At 44.2% G+C, this 23705-nt stretch overlaps 1 protein-coding gene across 1 annotated transcript in view; it reads left to right on the top strand.

Moving 5' to 3' along the window:
- LOC308253048 (ectonucleotide pyrophosphatase/phosphodiesterase family member 7-like) overlaps nucleotides 1-22132 on the top strand; it is a gene marked incomplete at both ends in the record, with an annotated part of 37716 nt that extends 15584 nt beyond the window's left edge. The window contains 5 exons of the mRNA XM_080678066.1: nucleotides 3462-3607; nucleotides 13883-14509; nucleotides 18004-18232; nucleotides 20289-20412; nucleotides 22063-22132. Of these exons, the coding sequence (XP_080534192.1) occupies nucleotides 3462-3607; nucleotides 13883-14509; nucleotides 18004-18232; nucleotides 20289-20412; nucleotides 22063-22132 (1196 nt within the window). The remainder of the gene's footprint in view (nucleotides 1-3461; nucleotides 3608-13882; nucleotides 14510-18003; nucleotides 18233-20288; nucleotides 20413-22062) is intronic.
- Between the last annotated feature and the right edge of the window lie 1573 nt (nucleotides 22133-23705).

The raw sequence follows: 23705 nt of genomic DNA, 5'->3' as shown, positions 1-23705 counted from the left end.
AACTGGCCCTTGGCCGGGATAAAGAGGCTCAAGCATCAGGAAGGAAGAATCAAAGGGGCAGTGGCAACCTCTGCTGGGTCATTAGTGGTCCCCAGCCACTGGATGGAGTTAGAACATGCCTTTAACTGTCAGGGTGGAAATAACCCAAATATCAAAGAGATGGTTCTCTTTGTGCAATTACTGAGACTAGCCACACCACAGAATGAAAGGGTCATGCTCCCTGAGCTCATTTTAGCTTAGTTGTTTGAAACTTGGGTAACATCGCTTTAAGGGGGAAATGGATTATATGATTGGTCCAGGCTAGTCTACTTAACTGAAATTATAATTGACCTCTGTATCCCAGGGCATGCAAACAGCATCCATAAGGTATAGCAGGGAGAAGTTTCTTTATCCATGGCATCCTTTGCTTTCTCCCATTCCTTCTCCCAATTCCTCCCAGTGACTCTGGACCCCCACACTTTCCCAGGTACTGGAAAAGTTTTGATGGCTGCCTGCCCTCCCCCTGGTTCCTCGGTAATGGGACATCTGCTAGAATTAACGCATGTATGTTAATGACTAATACACATGTGTGAATGACTAACAGTCCCTGAACCAGTGGTTCTGCCGTTGTCAGTGGGCACTAAAACCACCTGGGGAGCTTGTTAGACGCAGACTTCCAGACCCCATGCCAGAAGTGAGGATTCAGCAAGGGCTAGACTTGGGACCAGGGAATCTGGGGGGGTTGTTTTTTAATATATTTTTATTGATTTCAGAGAGAAAGAGAGGGAAAAAGAGATGGAGGGACTCAAACAGATATCTGTACATGAATGTTCATAGCAGCATTATTCACAGTAGACAAAAAAATGAAAATAACCCAGATGTCCATCAACTGATGAATGGGATAAACATATTCTGGTCTTTCCAGACATGGAATATTATTCAGCCATAAAAAGGAATGAAGTACAAAAACATACTACAGAACGGATGAACCTGGAAAACACTGTGTTCAGTAAAAGAAACCAGGCACAAAAAGCCAATATTGTATGATTTCATTTCTATGAAGTGTCCAGAATAGACAAACCCATAGAGACAGAAAGTAAATCAGTGACCGACAGGGGGTAAGGGGATGGAAGAATATTAATATATACAAGGTCTCCTTTTGGGGTGATGAAAATATCTTAGAACTAGAGAGAGGTGATTATTTCACAACACTATGAGCAAAATGAATTTGTACACTTTAAAATGTTAATGGTTATCAATGGGCAAGGAGATATCTGATTAGTGGTGTTGCTCTTATATCAATCAGGGGCAAAGCAGATGAACAGTCCTTAGTTCATCCTAGTTTGATCCCTGTGTCGATGACCAGAGCTGTTTGAAGCCTGAGGCACATGAAGTTATAATTCCTAGGTCTTGGAGGGGAAAAGATCAGAAACACTGGTCTCATAATAAGTAGATTATTAATATTAACTGAGGCTTAGGAGGGGATGTAGTTTTAAAATTTGTGGAGATGTTGTGATTACTCTAGTAACTTCTAGATAACAGTAAGTAGGTAGTTCTAGCACAACTCCATTAAGAGTGAACATGTCACCTAACAGTTTCTGTGGCAATTGTGCAATAAGACATGGATATATGTTGTTCTGCACATAAAACTGGATGCTATGAGAATAATAAGTGGGTCACTATTGGCTTCCAGAAAATTGGGTGGGGGTCTAGTATGGCAATATTGGGATTATTTCACAAGGCAGAATACTGTGAATCATGTATTCTCAGGAGCCAGAAAGTGTTCAAATCCTGACTCTCTGCCATTTAACTGTCTGTGTGGTCTTAGTTGCATTTAACCTGCCTGTTTCTCGCCTAAAAAGTGAGTTTTAGTGATAGTGCATATGAGTTGTTGGAAAAAATAAAACATGAGAAGCACTTAAAATGGGGCCTGGCACGGTTGTAGCTAATAATATATATGAGCACTTAACTTTTTCTGGGTTCAGGAAAAAAAAGATTTAAATAAATAAAATGTTAATGGTTAATTTTAAATTATGTAAATGTTACCTGAATAAAATAACAAAAACTCATTGGTAATAACCAAACCTCCAAGGTTCAAAGCCTGGCTCTGCTGCATAACCTAAAGCAAACTCAGTGCCTCAGTTTCCTATAAAGGAAGAAATCTCTAAAGGGGACTATAGAAATACCCATTTGCAGGCCTATTAGAATTACATGAAGTAATGTCCCAAAGGACTTGGGAGAGATGATGCATAGCATGGTACATGTGTGCCATGATTTCGTTACAGAAACCCTACCCTATTACATAGGCAAACTACGGCCAGCATAGGTAGGGGCTTGTTCAAGTTCACACAGCAAGTTCAGAAGTCATGTGGGAGTGGCACCCAGCTCTAGGTCACTGCTCTTCCTCTGCCAACAGTCTAATTGGATCCCTGACCAAGAATTTTGACACTCCAAGACCCCAACCCCTGTCAGCACCACAGATTCTTTCCAGTGTGGCTGGCTGGCTGGCCTACATACCAGGCAGAAACAAATGTTTAAAGCTTTATAGCAACAACTCTTTTTGCATCTTCTCAGGTGAAAGCCTTGGCCACCTGAGGGGAATTTTGGCCTGGTGGTGACTGACCCAGAGGAGAGCTTTTCCCTTCCCTGTTCCCATGACCATGAATGTCCTGCCTGCCTCTGTTTACCTTGGACATAAGAGAAATCCTCACTAACTTACTAAGTCAGTAGGGTCATCCAGGGTCTTTCTCTTACAGGAAACAAGGAGGAGTAGGAGCTCAGTTCTCCCCTTCCACTGCTCCCTATGTGCACTCCCCTTTTCCCTGGTTCAGTATGAGATCACAGGGATTTTTCAGACTCGGTTCAATTCCTGTATCTTCAGGAACAATCTAGCTTACATTCCCCAGCATCCACCTTCCTCGCTCAAGTAGAGAGAAATAAGTCTACACCTATCCACATCTAGCAATCCTTCCTGATTCCATTGGTTCCCTCAAACAGCACAGCCCATGGGAGTCCTAGGAGAAGCCCTGGGAGGTTTGTTGAGAATCGGGCTGACTGGATGTTCAATATTGAATCAGATCATCACAAGCAGAAGATAAGAAAAATAATCCCATAGGAAGTGTCCAAAACCTTCTGGGTGCAGAAATAACCCAAGGAACCTGGCCTCCCTGTGCCCTGCCTTCCTTCCTTCTTCATCAGCTTCCACAGTCAATGCCAGCTTCCCCCTGGGCTGTGAGGTCTGTTCCTGAGAGCAGATCCACTCTGGCATGAGTGAGATGTGATGAGTCCTTCCTTTGTGGCTACCAATGTTTGCACTTCCAGAAAAACAAGTCTGAAGCCCCCGGGTGGCCACCTGGAGCCATAGTCCACCAAAAGACGTAGGTCAACCAGAAAGGTGCTGGGGGAGGTGGTCTTAAGATCACTATAATACCCATAGCAGCATCCATTCATAGAACTTATACCTTCCCTCCTTTATCCCCAAGGTCGCTGGATTGAAGATCATGGAGTTATACACAACATGATGTTTAACACTGAGACAGGATGGAAGTACTCCTTCAAGACCACACTGAACAAGACTGAGTGGTGGGACAATGGCGTTCTCCCCCTCTGGATCACAGCCCAGAGACAGGTACTGTCAGAAACCCTAGGCTGGCTTCCAGGGATGATGCCTCTCATTCTAAGGCATGTGGGATGGAGATTAGAAGCTGTGTGACCTTGGGCAAGTGACTTAGCCTCTCTAAGCATGTGTTTCCCTAAATGTGTAGTTAGGGATCATGATGGTGTTCTTATTTAATAGATTTGAGGTAAGGATTAAATGAGATATGTGTGAAAGGGAGTGGGCACAGAGGAAATGCTCAGTAATTTTTAGCTATTATGGATGAACAAGTCAGGACATAGACTGGCTTAATCATGATTGTACCTCCAGGGCTCTTCATAGGGTCTGGACCCAGCAGCTCTTTAATAAATATCTGTTTGTACACTTCCTCAGACTTAGGCATAAAAGCCCTTGGGAATGAAGTTGACCATTTAATGCATCTTCAGACCATGAAAAGCTCTTATGAGAACATTCACTTGAAAGGATTCCAACGGCCATTTATTATTGCTTTGAAAAAGCATAAATCAGAGCTGTATGTTCAACTCCAGCCCGAAAATCTGTTGCCAGTTTGCATTTTGTCAATAAGCTTGCAGTCGTCACTGTAGAATAGGTCCTCTTTCCTCTTCCACATGACACCAGCCATTGCTCCAAATTTATCCTGGGTACCAGGGCTGCAACTCTGTGCTCCAAGCCCACATGGCAAGGTGGTGTGATGTAGCAGCTCAAAACGCAGTTTGTGGACTCAGGCTCCTGTAGCAGGATATCAGCTGCCTCCACCCTCTCCAGCTGCATGACCTTGGGCAATGACTTCCTCTCTGTGTTTGAGTTGCCCCATATGTAAAATAAAGATTGTCAGAGTCCCTGCTTCATAGGGTCATTGAGGGGCTTAACTGAGATAATGCCTGTAAGATACTTAGATCTAAATGCTCAAAAACTATCAGTCGTGCTTATGAATGGAAGCTAAATCATTTTAGCACTTACTCAGCTGGTCACTACAGCTCTAGGTCAGAACTATCCAATGGAACATTCCATGATAATGGACATGTTCTACTGCACACAGTCCAATACGGAAGCCTCTAGGTGTACGTGGTTATTGAGCCCTTGAAATGTGGCTAGTGAGGTTAAGGAACTGAATTTTAATTGTATTTAAGTTTAATTAATTTCTATTTAAATCTAAATACATGTAGCTAGGGACTGCCATAATGGACAATTCTCTAGAATAATCACAGGGGGTGGCCAATGATCCTATCCTACTTCAGGTTCATTTTTTCCCTAGCTGTTGGGCCTTAGTTCCTCCCTCTTCTGTCACATTTTTAAACTTTAAGAAATAGATCACACAAATAAATTCTGTCCTCCCAAGAAAATCATGCTTATAACACTATGAGCCAGGCACTGACTTAAGTGCTTTACATATACTAATGTATAACAACTCTGAGGCAGGTGCTATGATTATACCCATTTAACAACTGAGTAAATTGAGGCACGGAGCAGTGCCAAACTTCTCAAAGTCACAAAGCCAATAAGAGGAAGGACTGAAATTTAAACTCAACCCTGAGTTCAGCAGCTCTTAACACTTAACCATGACATATTACTTCTGTGGCCAAAACAGTTAGCCATGGATTTCATAATAAATCTTCTATTTGCCTAGCTGCTAGGGTGGTCTGGACAGTCTTCTTTAATTCACTATTCAAAACCCAGGGCCTCTCTAGTTTCTTGCCATGGTATTTGTTCACTGGCATGGGGCCTCTGGTAGCATTCTCCTTTTCTGTTATTTTTCTTATTCACAGTTCGTGTCTCATTGCCATTTATTTGCAGAACTTTGTTTCCTTCTGCTCAATTCATCATCAGAGTGTTCTTCCTCTTTGCTGAATTCATAAGTGGTTATGCAAAAAGAGGATCTGGTGCAGGGCCAGGCAACTGACAACACGCCACTTGTTTGGCAAGTGAATGTCCAATTGGTATATCTCGTTCTGCCACTGGCAGCTCCTGCCACAGGACAGGGCCATCAGCCAGCCCCTGAGAGCCTGACAGAAAAGCCACTGCAATCAGATCAAACCTGTGGCCCTGAGCCAGCACCCCATCAGCAGCACTCCAGCTGGCCCCAAACACCGTTCAGGGGCACATCTGTGTTCCCAGGCAGGGCTGGAGGAAGGGGGCCTACCCCGTATCCATCACTTGGGATCCCCCAAGTCTCTTCCTGGTGAGCTTTGTGGAGATTGATACATGAACCTTTAATATGACTAAAATGTTCTCTTCAGTGACACTAAAGCTGCCTGAATCCATCAAGATGCACGAGAATGGACATGCCTTGGTAGATGATGCCTAAAAGATGGGATTCCTGACCTCCTCTGTGTCCATTACTGAAGCCCACAAGCACACCCACATTCCAGCAGGACTTCACTAACGGTCAGGGTACAAACTGAGAGGCTCCATTTGGAACAGCCTCAGATTTTTGATGAGCACCCCCAAAAACTGAACTTGATCAATGACCAAGGTACTTCACCTCATTCACAAGTCCTAATTCTCAGAGAAAGGCAGGCAGCCATGACTGTAAGACCTAGGAAAACCATAAGGATATGCTACCCCTCTCTCCAGAAAAGCTATAGAGCGTATTAAGCAGTGCAACGGCGGAGCATGATCTGAGTGAGATCACGGCAGAGCATGACTTGAGTGAGGTTGGCATGGTGCCATGAGTCTGTAACAAGACCACAGTAGGCAAGCACTAGAAAGGGGTCTGGGGAGAGAGTGGGAGGGCAGCTATGGTTCTAGGTTCTTGGTTCTCAGTGTAAGCCAAATCTCCTAGACAATCGCTTCCAAACTTGGAAGAACTGTGAGCAGGATCTGCCTTGAAAAGCAAGGTAATGCATCCCAATATTGGCCCAAACTATGACTTTATTATGCATCATAAAGGCTCTAAGAATAACAATCTTTCCTCCAAAGGGGTGGGAGGGAGAAAACAGAATCTTGAACGTAGAGCTGCCTTCTGTTCAGTGGCTCCTCCTAAGCACAGAAAGGCAATGAAAATGCCCAGAACCAATTCCGACTTCTGAATTTTAAATACATGGAGTCCATCTCTTCCCACTCAATCATTCCCTCAAATCAGTAAGGAACTTGTTTCCCTAAGCCACACATACTCCCCACCAAAGCACAGGGACCTTCATAAAATGTGTGCCTTGTGACATTAATTATGTCACGTAAGGGAAGAGACAAGACAAAATGCAAAACCAAACTGAAACTTTTCCTCTAATTATTGATTCTAAGAGTTTGGTGAATCTGTACAAAACCCAACAGTCAGGATTTCCCTGTAGGAAGTACCAACTCTTGTTTTTAAAAAGCAACTTAAAAGTAATAGCCACATCGATGCAACACTACACTAAGGGAGAATAATGAACCTAATAAAACTAGCGATTTTCCAATTGCTATTGCTACTAGAAACACTGATTATGCTAATTAAAGGGTAGAATAGTAAATACCAACTCTTTTGCATCCAATTAAGTGCTCAGATTATTTCTCAGAAGTATTTGTTGAAAATAGCACTTTTTATTATCATGGGTCCCAAATAAACAGAGTCAAGTGTGTGTGTGTGTGTGTGTGTGTGTGTGTGTGTGTGTATACATGCACACTCACACACATTTCTCTCTGGAGCTCATTTCACAGAGCAGCAAAACTCCTAAAATTCCTATGGGACCAAGTGAGAAAAATCAGTTTCCTAAGATTACAGCTTGGAATATCTTTAAAGAAGGTGTGTGTTGAAAATACAGCACACAAAAATAATTCAATTTCAAGATGGGAACAAGTGAGATTTAACATGCAAACATCAGGAATTCAACTGGATATGCAGGGCTGCCTAAGTCCCTGGGAATTTCAATGTCAATTATTCTAAATAATAAAACAGCTGGTCAAACTACATTCTACAAAATGTTAGAAGTGTCATCCTTCCAGTCAATTCCATACTTCAGAGCAAAGTCAATTTATATGTAAGTTAAACAAAGCACCGTCACTAAAAACTGAGAATTATGTCGATTGCCAATCAGAAATGCAATAAATAAATATTAGAGGATTTGCAAGTTAAATCAACCATAGAAATTCTATTATCCGAAAGAAAATGTGTTACCTACGGAGGTTACAAATAAGATGCTAGAACCCAAAAGAGAAAGCATTTCTGTAATGATTTCCATAAGTTAATCAGAAGAGATGATTCATGCATTCATTCAGCATGCATTTAATCAACAGTTAGCACTTACTCTGAGCCAGGCCTGTTCTGGGTCCCAGGAAAAGTGTGGTCAATAAGAAAGACATGGTCCCTGGTCTCCTTGAGCTCACATTCTAGAGGAGAGAAATAGACAATAAATAAGTAAACAAATTAAGATGACTTCAGATTGGGGAAAGCACTTTAGAGAAAATAAAACTGGATCGCCTAATAGAAAATGAATGCTGAAGGGTAGAGGGGATAATATTTCACCTATAGCTATGGATAGCAGAGCTCCTGAAACCTTGCAAAGTAGTTAGTATTAAGAATCTTAGGTCAAGTTTCCTAAAAGCAGGGCCTGAGGCAGGAATTCAGTGCGGGTAATGCATTAAGGTAGAGATGTCAAGAGATGGGAGTAAGGAAAACTGACAGGCCAGGGGAAAGAGTTAAGTGAGATGTGGTCCCAGCTGGAGACCAGCTTCAGCCTGACCCCATGGGGAGCTCTGGAACATGAACAGAACCCCAATGTTATCCCACCCTGAGGCCAGGGGACCTGTCTTTTGTCCTCCTGTCAATCACTCACCACAGGCAGCTGGGGGTGGAGGAGACACCTTCCCAGATGAGACCGGACTTGGCTACTTGGTTGAGGGTAATTTTCTAGATAGTGAGGCAACTGAGAGTCTCACAGAAGTGGGTGTGGGTGCATTGGTCCAGTAAGGGGATCTGGGTGGGGCACCAATAGCAACCCCTACAACTTCCAAATTGCTTTCCTACTTCTCAAATGTACATGGGAAGTTTTGGCATTACTCTTGGTTGTACTTTTCTGCTCATTTGTTGACAAAACAGCCACAACCTAGGGGCCATTATCCCAAAATTCTTTCCTAGTCATTTATTCTCCGTATCATCAACATAGTCACACCATCACCATCCCTTGGTTCCACTGAAACCAATGAACTTCAGAGTGTTTTTCAGAGCATCCAAATTGTGGGTGATACAAGGAGTGTCACAAAACAGCCCTCAAGATAATAGTTTAGCAGAGATGAAGAAAAGCACTTGCTCCCCAAATAATAAGGCCATTCATTCACTGAACCAAAAATCTATTGAGTATCTACTATGTGCCTGTTCCTGGTTGAGAAACTGCTTTGCAAAAGCACACTTACTTAGTGAGATGTGTCCCCCTCATTGATAATACATTGGTGAGCACACAGAACATTATTTTCTTTTCCTAACTATTTTACCAAGCTTTGTCCAAAACCACCTTTCTGCTGGAGAGCAGATCACTTAACAATATTTTCATGCCCTGGACAGGTAGCTTAGCTGGTTAGAGCATCATCCTGATATGCCACGGTAGCAGGTTTGATGCCCAGTGAGGACACATACAAAAATCAACCAATGAATGCATGAATAAGTAGAACAACAAATTGATGTATTTCTCTCTCTCTCAATTCAATTTTTTAAAAAGAGTATTTTCATGACTTTGTAGTCACCTGTTTTGTTAAAACAGCCCCATTTCTGAAGAATCAGTTCTGCTCATGGTAGAACCTTCATCTCAAATCCAAGTCAAAACTCTCGTTCCCAGAGAAACCAAGATGGCGGCATAGGTAAACACCTGAACTTGCTGCCTTGCACAACCACTTCAAAACTACAACTAAAAGACAAAATGGACATCATCCAGAACCACAGGAAGGCTGGCTGAGTGGATATTCTACAACTAGAAGGAAAGAGAAAAGCACACTGAGACTCACAGGAGCTGCGGAAGTAAAGTGCAGAGGTACGGAGGCGCGCACGTGGAGAGGGCTGGCAACTGAGGACACAGCTGGCTTTTTCAATCCGCAGGGAGACACAAGCTCCCGACTGCTCTGAACTCCAGTCCGGGCGAGACTCTGGGGACCAAGACTCATTTGGGGAGAAACTGGACTGTCTGGCAGTGGGTGGAACTCGAGGCCGGCTTTCTCTCAGAGGTGCTTGCAGCGATTACCATGGGACACTGAGACCCGGGGGCCTCTTAGGGCAGGGCTGACAGGAAGCCACTGCTGTTTGCTCCGCCCTGAGACTCCTCCCCATCCAAGGTGTGCGCAGAGGCTTTTGCATATGGATGGCCTGGTCCTTTGAAATCTAAACTTACCTAACAAACTGCAGTCGAGTCAGAGAGACCCAGAACATCCAAAAGAAGGCCCAAGGCCCCACAGCAGCTTGCATTGCTTCATAGCTGGGCCTCATCTGGGCACCTCCAAAACCCAAACAAAGAAGAGGAATCTGCAGATCTCTCCGTAGCTCCTGCTGGGTGGCCTCAGGCAGAGGCTAAATTAGCACCTCCTTGGAGATCCAAGAGCCAGTGTACCCAGGGGTCAGAGCAGGACCATCCAGATTACAACTCCTCAGATCCATAAGGGACACTCTCAGAGGGCAGACTCAGTGAGCACCAAAGCCCCACTGAAGCAAATCTTGCCTCATAAGGGTGTCTCCAGCACAGAAGTTCTCCTATCATAGACACAGCTGATCCTCACAGCCAATTGGCCTGGAGGTCAATTCCTCCCAGTGATACCAACAACAATCAAGGCTTAACTACAACAAGACTGTGCACACAGCCTGCACCAAGAGTGTCCACCTCAGGTAACTGGGGAGGCTGAGCCACTGGGCCCTATAGGACACCTAGCACACAAAGCCACTCTATGAACTCAGGGAAGCAGCCAAAATGCAGAGACAAAGAAACAGGTCACAAATGACAGAAATGGAGGAAAGCAAATGACTGGATATAGAGTTCAAAACCATGGTTATAAGGTTTTTCAATCATTTTCTAGAAAAGGCCGATAAATTTAGCAAGAGCCTCGAGGATATGAAAAAGCACCAACTAGAAATTAAGCATACACTGACTGAAATAAAAAATAATATACAGAGATCCAACAGCAGACTAGAGGATCGCAAGAATCAAGTCAAAGATTTGAAATACAAAGAAGCAAAAAACACCCAACTGGAAAAGCAAAAAGAAAAAAGAATCCAAAAATATGAAGCTAGTCTAAGGAGCCTCTGGGACAACTTCAAGTGTACCAACATCAGAATTATGGGGGTGCCAGAAGAAGAGAGAGAGCAAGATACTGAAAACCTATTTGAAGAAATAATGACCAAAAACTTCCCCCACCTGGTGAAAGAAATAGACTTACAAGTCCAGGAAGCCCACAGAACCCCAAACAAAAGGAATCCAAAGAGGACCACACCAAGACACATCATAATTAAAATGCCAAGAGCAAAAGACAAAGAGAGAATGTTAAAAGCAGCAAGAGAAAAACAGATAGTTACCTACAAGGGAGCACCCATACGATTGTTAGCTGATTTCTCAACAGAAACTATGCAGACCAGACAGAAATGGCAAGAAATATTCAAAGTGATGAATAGCAAGAACCTACAACCAAGATTACTCTACCCAGCAAAGCTATCATTCAGAATTGAAGGGCAGATAAAGAGCTTCACAGATAAGAAAAAGCTAAAGGAGTTCATCACCGCCAAACCAGTATTATATGAAATGCTGAAAGGTAGTCTTTAAGAAGAGGAAGAAGAAGAAAAAGGTAAAGATAAAAATTATGAACAACAAAGTGACAACGAATACATATCTATCAACAAGTGAATCTAAAAATCAAGTGAATAAAAAATCTGATGGCCGAAACCGGTTTGGCTCAGTGGATAGAGCGTCGGCCTGCAGACTGAAGGGTCCCAGGTTCGATTCCGGTCAAGGGCACGTACCTTGGTTGTGGGCACATCCCCAGTGGGGGTGTGCAGGAGGCAGCTGATCGATGTTTCTCTCTCATCGATGTTTCTACCTCTCTATCCCTCTCCCTTCCTCTCTGTAAAATATCAATAAAATATATTTTTAAAAAAAATCTGATGAACAGAATAATCTGGTGAATATAATAGAATCAGGGGCATAGAAAGGGAGTGGACTGACAATCCTCGGGGGGGAAAGGGGATTGTGGGGTGCGGGAAGAGACTGGACAAAAATCATACACCTATGGATGAGGACAGTGGGAGGGGGGTAAGGGCATGAGGTGGGGTGGGAACTGGGTGGGGGGGAGCTATGGGGGGAAAAAAGAGGAACAACTGTAATAATCTGAATAAAGTTTTTTTTTTAATAAAAATAAAAATAACTCTCCTTCCCAGATCCCCCCCTACCCTCTCCATAGACCCTGAGAGGGTAGGGGGGCATCAGCAGCCTGGAGTAGGAGCATGGCCTGTGCTCTACTCTTTCAGACACATACACACCCTTCCCTGGTTTACTCTCTGGAGACAAGAAAAGGAAGAAACATATAGGCTCCTCCCATAAAAGATTGTAGGGAGGCCATGACCCTTTTCCTATTCACTGTAATTTGCTGCTCTACCTAGTTGCCTGTGGTCTCACATAGAGGGGTGAAGGTAATCAGGCCTCACCAACAAGAGTCTCAGTGTCAAGTAGCAACCCCAGGCCTCTCTGGGGCCTTGCAAGACTCAGCCACATTTCATAGCTGACCCACCCTATTCCTCTGTTGTAAAGAACTCGATGCCCTATCCTACAGTCTTTTCTGCCACTACTGAAGTCCTCAATCTCACCTTCTCTCTGCAGTCCCAACCCTGTGATGTACAGGCACATCCCAGATGTACCTTCAGTACCCTGCAGGAGACAGAAACTAGAGGGAATAATTGTTGCCCCCTCTTTACCTGACCATGCTACTTTGCCCAATGCTCTCTGTCCTCCTTCTCTAGGAAAAATAGAAGCTAATCTCATTAGCTTACTAATGTGCTCTACATGCATTTAGTCCTCACAACTACCCCATGAAGTGGCATAATCATCTCCATTTTACAAACGTGGAAACTGAGGTGGAGAGCATGAGTAACATGCATCCAAGTGGTGGGAAAGACTATAACCAGGCAATCCAGCATCAGAACACACTTTTAACTGCCATCCTGTTCTGTCTCTGAGCAGGTCATCAGGCCCAGTGGTTGAGCAAACTGCACAATGGACAAGATAGTCTCCCCTTCTTACAAACACCCCCAAATTTTATAAGCATTAGATATGGGAACCAGTAGGGCAGCTTCTCCCCTCTCCAACAGCCCCAGAGGAAGTCCCATGATTGTATCTCATTAGCTTGGACATGGGCCCAAGGCTGAACCAGCTACAGTGACCAGAGGATGTAGTGTCCTCTAGCCAAGCTAAAGCCTCAGCCTACATCTGGAGCCAGATGTGGAGCCAACACATCCCGAACCTGGCATGAAGCAAGGGCAGAGAGGAGAGTCTCCAGAGAAAGTCAGGGGACTCTGAACCAGTAGATAGGGGAGTTGGGTGCTGGGCAAGCACACATATTAACTGTCCACTACACACACTGGGGAAGACCTGTGGTGGCTTGTTATATTTGGAGGCAAAGAGTGCCTACTATTTGCCAAAACATGATGTCCAACATTTCACCTTAAAATTAATTGGCTCAAACCTCATAAAAATTCCATAAACTGCCCTAACCGGTTTGGCTCAGTGGATAGAGCATTGGCCTGTGTACTCAGGGGTCCAGGGTTCAATTCCAGTCAAGGGTATGTGCCTTGGTTGCGGGCACATCCCCAGTAGGGGGTGTGCAGGAGGTAGCTGATTGATGTTTCTCTCTCATTGATGTTTCTAACTCTCTCTCCCTCTCCCTTCCTCGCTGTAAAAAATCAATAAAATATATATTTTTTTAAAAATTCCATCAACTTTTTGGCATTTTACATGTAGAGATTAAACAACTAAAGCATAAGAGATTAAACAACTCACTATCCCCATCTTAGAGCCATTTTTCCTCCATTCTAAGGAATTTTTTTTTTTTTTTTTTTTTTTTTTTTTTGCCATCTCTGAAGTTAAGAGTACATCTTCCAATCCCTGGTGTGTCATGTTTTAATTGACAGGATTGCTTTTCCTATCAGTGCATAAAATAATGGCATGTCTATCAACTAATGGAGTTTTAGATTCAATGAGATCGTAGTGAAGCCAAAAATGAAATCCACCCCCATCTGACTCCAAAGCCCATGTGGTTCCTAAACCTCTGGACAAGCGTAGGGATGTTAATCAGTTGGGCTTTGCTTGTTATGAGAAATGGCCTGATGGAATTTTCTTCTTGTGCTTGCAGGGGAGGAAGACAGCGTCATTTCACTATCCTGGGGGAGGTGCTAAATACAAGGGTGAAGCCGTCCAGAGGTCCCTGGTGGAGTCTTACACTCACCCAGACAGCAATGAGACAGAGTGGAGGGAGAACATTGATATTGTCATGAACTGGTTCACTAAGGAAGACTTTGACTTTGTGACTCTGTACTATGGAGAGCCAGATAATGTGGGACACAAATTCGGGCCCGAGACGGAAAACAGAAGAGTAATAATTCAGCAAATCGACAGAACCATCGGGTACCTGGTGGAAGCCATTGAGAGGCACAGCTTGACTGAGCACCTCAATGTCATCATCACATCAGACCACGGTATGACTACAGTAAAAAAGAAGCCCAGTGTCACTGAGATCCTCTTGACCAACTACATCAAGTACAGAGACTTAGTCAAGTTTGATATTGTGGACTATGGAGGCTTTGGGATGCTCCTGCCCAAACCAGGGAAAGAGGAAGCCCTTTACCAAGCACTGAAGAATGCACATCCACACCTCCATGTCTATAAGAAGGAGGAATTTCCAAAACGCTTCCACTTTGCTAAGCATGAGCGGGTCCTGCCAATCCTGCTGTATGCGGACTCTGGTTACAACATCAATGGGGTGAGTTGATTTTTAAATGAATAAAGTCATCTTGGATCTGGGAGAGAGCCACTAGGGAGGGACAGTTCTGGAAAACATCAAAACATAAGTGCATGCACAGTGAGTGGTAACCCACTGTTTTCTATGTGTTCCCCACCCCCACACTCCACATCCCATCCAATCACCCCTGCCTCACATCACTATTATCCAATAATAATGACAAACACCCTGACCAAGGCTAATAGTCCAGCACTATGCTAAAAACTTAACGTGGGTTAGTTCATGTCTATCTAAAGATAGATGCTCTTATCTCCCTCATTTTAATAAGGGAGAAACCAGAGCTAGAGAGGAATGATTTGGGATTAGAAGTATAAGGCTGAAGTCTGAACCCACGCCTGTGTGTTTGATTATTATACACAGATCACCAGGAAATTTACCAAAACCTACCTCCTGGTTCCCCTTGGTACATATCAAAAAGAAAAGGGAAAAAAGGCAATCCTGTTCACACAAAAATATATATACTATGCTCACAGCAGCATTATTAACAATAAGCAAAAAGTGAAAACAACCCAAATGCCTATCAACTGATGAATGGATAAACAAAATATGGTATATCCATACAGTGGAATATTGTGTAGCCATTAAAAGGAACAAAGAATTAATACATGCTACAACTCAAATGAACCTTGAAAACATTATGCCCTAGTTAGATACAAAGGACCACATATTGTATGATTCCATTTAAATGAAATATCCAGAACAGGCAAATCTATAGAGATAGAACCTAAGATTGGTGGTTGTCTAGGGCCAGAGGTGGAGAGGACTTGGTGACAAATGGGGAGTGACTACAGAGGCCACAGGGTTTCTTTTTGGGATGACGGAAATCTTGTAAGCTGGTTGTGAGAATAGTTGCACAGCTCTGTGCATACACTAAAAATCATTGAATTGTACACTTTAAATGGGTAAATTGTGTGGTATGTAAATTTTATCTCAACAAATTTTATTAGATTTAAATAAGCAAAACCAATGCTAATTGTGAGACATAAGTGAAAAGGTCTCGTTTTTCTTAAATATCAACCAATAATTCATGTCAGAACAAAGTTGAGGTGATATTTAAATATCACATAACAGAAGACCATCTCAGGTATAGCTTGACGAATCCCTATCTAAGGCTGTGGACAGGGCCAAACATTATAATTATGTTTGCAATCTGTATATTCTCAGCTTACTATAAGTCTTGGAAAAATTCACTAGGTTATTGTCTAATGGTGGTGGAAATATTCACAATAAAGTGCAACAATTTATTGGTATTTTGTAATCCCTCAAATAGCCCAAACCACTGAGGATGCATACCCAAAGCTAAGGCCTCTCCAAGGGGAGATTCCAGAGTCAGTGGCCTCTTTGTAAACCTAGTTTATGATGTAAAAGGTTGCAAGTATGGCCAAGGCATTTAATGAGACAGTCACATTCCCAACATGACCAACCAGAGAGTTTGAGGGAATAGGATGCTGTGATCAGTTTAATCTTCTGGAAAACTAACAATTAGACAGAAAATCTTTTTGTCTCAGTACATCTCACTGAGTACACCACTCAGATTTCCATTCATCTGCCTGCCTTGGGGTGCAGAGTAAAGTGGATGCTACCCTTCTCTCTTCAGGAACTAAAGAGCTTGCAAAAAACCACATGAGGGCGTCACTGGGGCACTTGCTCTTGATGGGCTTCCCTATGGCCTCAAAGGTCATTGGACTGGTTTCTTTAGGGTGAGGGAGCCTAAGCTGAGTGACAGGAGCTTTCTGTAGTCACCTGGCCAAATATGAGATCAACTTTCCAAAGCACAGAGCACCACATTTCTTACCTGCTGGAACATCTGTTGGTCCTAAGAAAATATAAACAGTGTTGTGACTGATGTTACTTAGTCATTTGAAAAGGGGCACAGACAAAAACCTATCGGCATTCATTAAACAATTACCTACAGTCCTTATTCCCTCCTCTCCAAACTCCACCCAAATATATATACACACACACACACACACACACACACACACATATATATATATATATATATATATATATATATATATATACATATATATATACATATACACACACAAGAGCCCCAGTGCACAAAATTCGTGCATGGGGGTGTGTCCCTCAGCCCAGCCTGCACCCTCTCCAATCCGGGACACCTTGAGGGATGTCCGACTGCCCATTTAGGCCCGAGGGCAGTCAGGCATCCCTCTCACAATCCAGGACTGCTGGCTCCCAAGCACTCACCTGCCTGCCTGCCTGATTGCCCCTAACTGCTTCTGCCTGCCAGCCTGATCACACCCTAACTACTCCCCTGCCAGCCTGATCAACGCCTAACTGCTCCCCTGCCAGCCCAATTGCCCCCCTCCCCTGCCGGCCCAGTCACCCCTAACTGCCCTCTCTTGCCAGCCTGGTTGCCCCTAACTGCCCTCCCCTGTTGGCCTGGTCACCCCCAACTTCCCTCCCCTGCAGGCCTGGTTGCCTCTAATTGTCCTCCCCTGCAGGCATGGTCGCCCCCAACTGCCCTCCCCTGCTGGCCTGATTGCCCACAACTGCTCTCCCCTGCCGGCAATCTTGTGGTGGCCATCTTGTGTCCACATGGGGGCAGCCATCTTTGACCACATGGGGGTGGCCATCTTGTGTATTAGAGTGACGGTCAATTTGCATATTACTCTTTTATTAGATAGAATATATATCCTATCTAATAAAGACAGAATATGCAAATTGACCGCAACTCCGCAACAAAGGTGGCGGCACCCACAGTCAATAAGGAGGGAATATGCAAATTGACATGACAAGGCGAGATGGGGAAGGCAGCTCTGGCCAGAGTGAAGGTGGAAAGGAGGCTCTGGGCGGAGCAAAGGCAGGCAGAAAGGCAGCGCTGGGCCGGAGTGAAGGCAGGCAGAAATGTGGCTCCGGGCTGGAGCGAAGGCTGTTCCAGCAGCCAGGGGAAGGAAGGCCTATTCTTGCATGAATCTTCGTGCATCAGGCCTCTAATATATATATACACACACACTTTTATGCCATAAAAAACATACTTGGCTCTAGAATCATACAGTCTGGGTTCAGACACCTGCTCCAAACCTTGCTACTACATGACTCAGGGCAGGCTCCTCAGTTTTCACATCTTCAAAATAGGGAGGATAAAAACAGTGCCCTTGCTGGGCCACTGTGAGGGTAAAAGGAGTTAACATATATTTATAAAGCTTTCAGAACAATTCATGGTACATAGTAAGCACTCTATGCTTGAGCTTACTGTCATTGCCAGTATTGTTATCATTATATTCTTGCTGTTTCTAATGGGTATGCTTTCTAATTTATTCTATTTTAAAGATCTTTCATTCTTTGCTCTTCTCTCTGCCAGTGTCCTTCCTCGTCATTTAAATTTTCAAAGATTTCATGGATCTGATAAGCATGATATTAACTAAGGGGCAATTTTCTTTCAGTGAATTGGGATCTAAAATGGCTTTTTTGTTGTTATTTTTCAGCGACTTATAATTTACTTCAACAAAGGAGACCATGGCTTTGATAATGATCTCGAGGACATGAGGACCATATTCAGAGCTTTTGGGCCAAATTTCAAGAAGAATCACCTGGCTGAGCCTTTTGACAGCATCCATATCTACCCACTCATGTGTAAGCTCCTGGGGGTTACCCCTGAGCCCCACAATGGCTCCCTGGCAATCACCCAAGAAATGCTTGTGGACCAGCGGCCAGGTGAGATGCAAAAGCAACGAGAAAATTGGCAGTTGCTTCCTGTCATGAGAAATAATGGATTCATAATGGGGTCTCCTGGGGAGGGGGTGAAATCAAGCAGAATAATCCTGTTTCCCAGCAGCTTCAGCACCCCCAGTACAAGATATCAGCAGCTCTAAAAAGATAGCAGAGGAGGTAGGGACCCCTGGATGTGATGGTGACATTTTACACAGTGCTTCAGGGGCAAAGGGAAGGCTCTCTATATAGGAAGTCAGAGGATAATCCTACTGATCATCAGAAATCGTGTGCAGTCTGCCCCTTGTAGATACCAAAAATTAGCCTTCCTTCCTCAACTCCATGCATGTTAGCGCCTGGAGAAAAGCTGCTAATCATTTCACTCATTGCTGAAGGGGCAAGGGTTCCTATAAATGAGGTTGCTAATTCTTAAGACTTCAAAATCCTAAATCTGGCCCCTGGCCAGGGGCTCAGTTGATTGGATTGCCTTCCCGTACACCAAAAGTTGAAGGTTAGATCCCCAGTCCAGGCTCGTGCAGGAGGCAACCAACAAACCAATCGATGTTTCTCTCTCACCTCTCTCTCTCTCTCTCTCTCTCTCTCTTCCCCTCCCTCCCTCCCTTCCTCTCTCTCTAAAATCAATAAACACATCCTCGGGTGAAGGTTTTTAAAAAATCCTGAATCTGGGTGACATAAAGGAAGAAAGAAATCATTTCTGGAAATTCAGTGTTTGCAAACACTGGCCAGCTTTTCTTTTGCGGGGAAAGACTTAGATACTGCCTGATGATTTATTGAGTGCTTAGCAGCCGTGGGCAAACTACGGCCCGCAGGCCGGATCCGGCTGTTCTATCCGGTTCTCTTGCTCTCCCCTCTGCTCCTTTACTTTGAATTTATATTAGTTCACACAAACACTCCATCCATGCTTTTGTTCCGGCCCTCCGGTCCAGTTTAAGAACCCATTGTGGCCCTCGAGTCAAAAAGTTTGCCCACCCCTGGCTTAGAGCAACCATACTCAATCAAAACAGAGTATAAAAAATAGCTTCCTGCCAAAACCGGTTTGGCTCAGTGGATAGAGCGTCAGCCTGCGGACTGAAAGGTCCCAGGTTCGATTCCGGTCAAGGGCATGTAGCTTGGTTGCGGGCACATCCCCAGTGGGAGGTGTGCAGGAGGCAGCTGGTCGATGTTTCTCTCTCATCGATGTTTCTGACTATCACTCTTCCTTCCTCTCTGTAAAAAATCAATAAAAAAGCCCTAGCCAGTTTAGCTCAGTGGATAGAGCGTCGGCCTGCGGACTGAAGGGTCCCAGGTTCGATTCCGGTCAAGGGCATATAAATTGGTTGCGGGTACATCCCCAGTAGGAGGTGTGCAGGAGGCAGCTGATTGATGTTTCTCTCTCATCGATGTTTCTAACTCTCTATCCCTCTCCCTTTCTCTCTGTAAAAAATCAATAAAATATATTTAAAAAAAAAAAAAAGAAAAACCCAAATGTCTCTTTAAAAAAAAAAAAAATCAATAAAAAATATATTTTAAAAAAAAATAGCTTCCTGCACCCTTTTCCCTTCTTCCAAGTCACTGCCCACGATCTTCTTGTGAACTTACAGAAAGCAGGCCATTTTGCAGAAAATTAAGTAAATGACCACTTCACCAAAATATTGAGGACTTTTAAAAACACATTAGAATTTTGCTCAACTATTTGGACCCCACTTCTGCCCCATAGCACACTGGGAGCTGGGGTAAGGTGTGTTTGACCATCAGTTATTGATAAGCAGTGGACATCCCACCAACTGATTTTCAGTGAATTGGCTTTTAGCAAATTGGTCATTTGGCAAAGTGGTCATTAGGCAAATGGGTCATTTGGCGAATAGGTCATTTAGTAAATCGTCTTTCAATGACTTGCCCTGAGATTTCTCTACAGTGAGCACTTTCTTGGGTTAAATGTACATTTCATTTCCATAATTAATATTCACTAGCGCCTGGATGGGAAACTTCCCACGGACCCTGAAGCATCTGGAACAGCCTCTTAATAATCAGACAATTAAAAACCATCTGATTTTTTTAACAGGAGCAGAGATGCAGAGGTCATCTGCTCTCCAAAATACAGCAATAGGTCTCGGGACTATCACAGGAGTTCTTGCAGTTCTGTTTGTCACTAGCGTGACATACACAGCCGTTCGTCGGAAAAAGAAGTGAGTGGCCTTTGGGTTTCCTGTGGTTGGTGCACATTGTAATCATCCATTTCAATCACTTCCTGCCACAAGGGGTCCAGCACTTTGAGAACCCAGCAACCAGAACCACCTTGGGCCCAGGACTCAGAAGAGCCCCCAGCTTGGTTTAGTAAGCTACTACCACAGTCTCAAAATTCTTAACAAGGACCCTGCATTTTCATGTTGCACTAGACCCCCAAATTATACACTAGTTGTATTAGTTTTCTAGGGCTGCCGTAACAAAGTACCACAAACTGGGTGGCTTAAAACAACAGAAAAGTATTGTTTCATAGATCTGGAGGCTGAAAATACAAAATCAAGGGTTGGGCAGGGCCATGGTCCTTCTGAAACCTGTAGGGGAGGGTCCTTCTGTGCCTCCTCTAGCTTCTGGTGGTTGCCAACAGTCCTTGATGTTCTTCCTCCAATCTCTGCCTCCATTGTCACACAGCCCCTTCTCCCTGTGTCACTGTCTTCTAAGGACACCAGTCATGGGATTTAGGGACCCCTGTAATCCAGTATGACCCTATCTTAATTTAATTATGTCTGCAAAGACCCTATTTTCAAATAAGGTCACATACCTAGGACTTTTGCCATATCTTTGGTGGGGGGGGAACAATTCAACCCATAATATTGGTTCCTCCACCAATCAAAGCATTATATGAGCTGGTGCACTGCTTTCTACATCTCAGTAGTTTATCATTAGACTGAGCCTTCCATATTATTGCACCCAACCCTGACCATTTTTCTACTTGGACATAGCATGGGGACCTCCTGAACACTATAAACTACCAAAAGGCAGAACTTTACTTAACCTTAACTCCATTTCAAAGACCACAGTTAGCATAAGTTGTATTTAAACTATAAAATTTTCCTGTGAGTTGAAACATGACCTATAAAGGTCTCTACACCCTGAAGCAACATTTTAGAAAGAAATCAATTGGTCCTTTTTTACAGAAACCATTAGCCATAGGAGAGATACAGGAAAAACTGCAATGTACTGATTGAATTGCCATGCCCACAGCATAATTTCTAAAAGGCAACCATTCCATATAGTTAAAATGCATTAGGTTTTTATTATTATTACTATTAATGAAAGCCTCAAATCCAAAAGCTGAATCACTAATTTGGCATGTGCTCATGCACATCCCTCTTGCCACTGGAAGGACCACTGGGATGTCCTAATGCTTCTCTCCATATCAACACCACGTGGAATTTTTGTGTTAAACGGCAGTCCTAATCTTCACTTACGCCTGAACATACCACACCTTTGAGGTCCATAAAACCTTAAACATCCCTTCAATGCCTACATCCTTCCAGATTCAGACCTGAAATGTATCACTTTTGTCCCTCCTGAGAGCCCTCACACAAAGATGAAGGTTTCTTCTGGGTGTATATCAATGCTGCAGCCTACTCAGGATCCTTCCCCAATCTGCTTCCCATCTATGGCATTAGGTAAGGTTGGACCAGCCTAGGTTTATTAATATCTTAGTATAACATCAGTGTTACTGTGGCATTAACTATACATGTCCTTTCACTCCTCAGAGGAAAGATAATAGCTATTATGTGTGTTCCTAGAATAAGCCCTGTATTTATGAGTTTAACTGACCCGTTGCCATTGGTTTTCTACTGCAGGCAGAGCGCTGATCAAAACAGCAAAAGTGAACCAGTGCACCTGACCGAAATCCCTAGAGTCGCCCTTTAGGACCAAGACTCAAATCATAGTTAAGACTCATTGTTGTATCACTGGTAATTCTATCTCTGGACATTGTGACTAGGGTTTTTGCAACATCTCGGAACCTGAAACCATGAATTCCATGTGAAAACACAGCAATCGCCACAGCGCACCTTCTTTCTTTAAGTCAACAAGTGTTGAAGGAATGAAAGATAAGCTATTTTTGTGTCAGATCCTGTGCTCTCTTGGTTGTGGAAAAAGCACAACAGATATGAGAGAATAAATGCTTTCAATTAGAATTAATTCTCTCTAGTTCTCATAGCTGAACAGGGCTCCAGTGTCGCTCATCCAAAGGGGGTAATGAGATTTCATCTGTCCTCTCATCTGCCTTCTGCAAATTAGCTCTGGAGATGCTTCTAAGAGTTTTGTGAGAGATTTGTGAAGTTAACCGTGTAGACTTTGAACACAGTTCAAACTCCAGGGGCAGCACTGGTAAGTTGGGAACTATCTGCCCTGCCTTTCACTCAAGACATGATTATGTCACACAGAAATAATTATTTTTTAATTTTCCTCCCTATCCCTACCTCTGTACCACTCCACAACACCTAAGAGCCCCCTTACTCTTCTTTCAGACTCCTTTTTCCTGCATAGTCTCACTCCCACTCAGCTCCGAGTTCGCCTGCCTGACATCTAATGCCATCATGCTTCTGCATTTAAGTGCGATGATTACTTCAATGTCCCCTTCCCCCAAGAGCCCCTGAGCCCCGGAGAGCAGGGACCACTCCTGGTTTTTCTCACTGCTGCATCCCCAGTGCCAAGCATGTAAGTGCTAACAAGCATTTGGTGAACAAAAGTCCCCATTGGGTTGGGGACAGACCCAAAGGCTGGGGGAGCGAGAGCTCCTGCCTTCTGTCAGAGGTCATGGAGAGGACGTGACCTCAGGCTGACCTGCGAGCGGGCCAGGGCAGGTGGAGGCGCCTCACCCCGTGCCTGCCCGCCGTCCCCAAAGTGGGAGCGGGTTCTAGGACACAACCTTGAGAGAACTGTGGTGATGGACCACCTGGACTGGGTACGGGTACGACTGAAGGCCTCTACGGAAACTTTTAAGATTCTGGCGAGCAGTGCGGAGACCTACTCCTCTCGAGACTTCCCAGACAAGACTCTTAAATAAGTTCCCTTATTAAACCTGCCACCTACCCACCTGGGGTGGCCTGCCTCTCTTCCGTATCTCTTCGCCCTCCGTATGCCAGCCAGTTTGGAAAACAACACTTTGACCTAAATGCCCTTTTCCAAGAAGGGAAAGGGCGGCCATGGCCGGAGCCCAAGGACCCCGGGCCTGAGTAGGCACCCCCCTCCAGGGTCATGAGGGCGGTCAGGGTCCCTTTTGCCCATTCACACAGAGAAGTGGCGCCACCGGGGACAGGGCTAGGTTAGGGAGGCGGGGGCTGCCCCCGACAAAAAAAAAAAAAACCCTCGGGAAAGTGCGGGAACAGCGAGAATGTTTACCGGCATCTCAGCCTCAGGGGACGCTCCCAGGGGAGCGCTCGCGGCTCCACCAAGCTTTCGTGTGGCGCCAAACCCTGACCCCGCCCCGCCGACGCCT

This window comes from Plecotus auritus, assembly GCF_963455305.1.
Source record: "Plecotus auritus genome assembly, chromosome: 7".
NCBI classification, from domain to species: domain Eukaryota; kingdom Metazoa; phylum Chordata; class Mammalia; order Chiroptera; family Vespertilionidae; genus Plecotus; species Plecotus auritus.
Note: the sequence above shows the minus strand (reverse complement) of the source record. Positions and strands in the feature narration are given on the sequence as shown.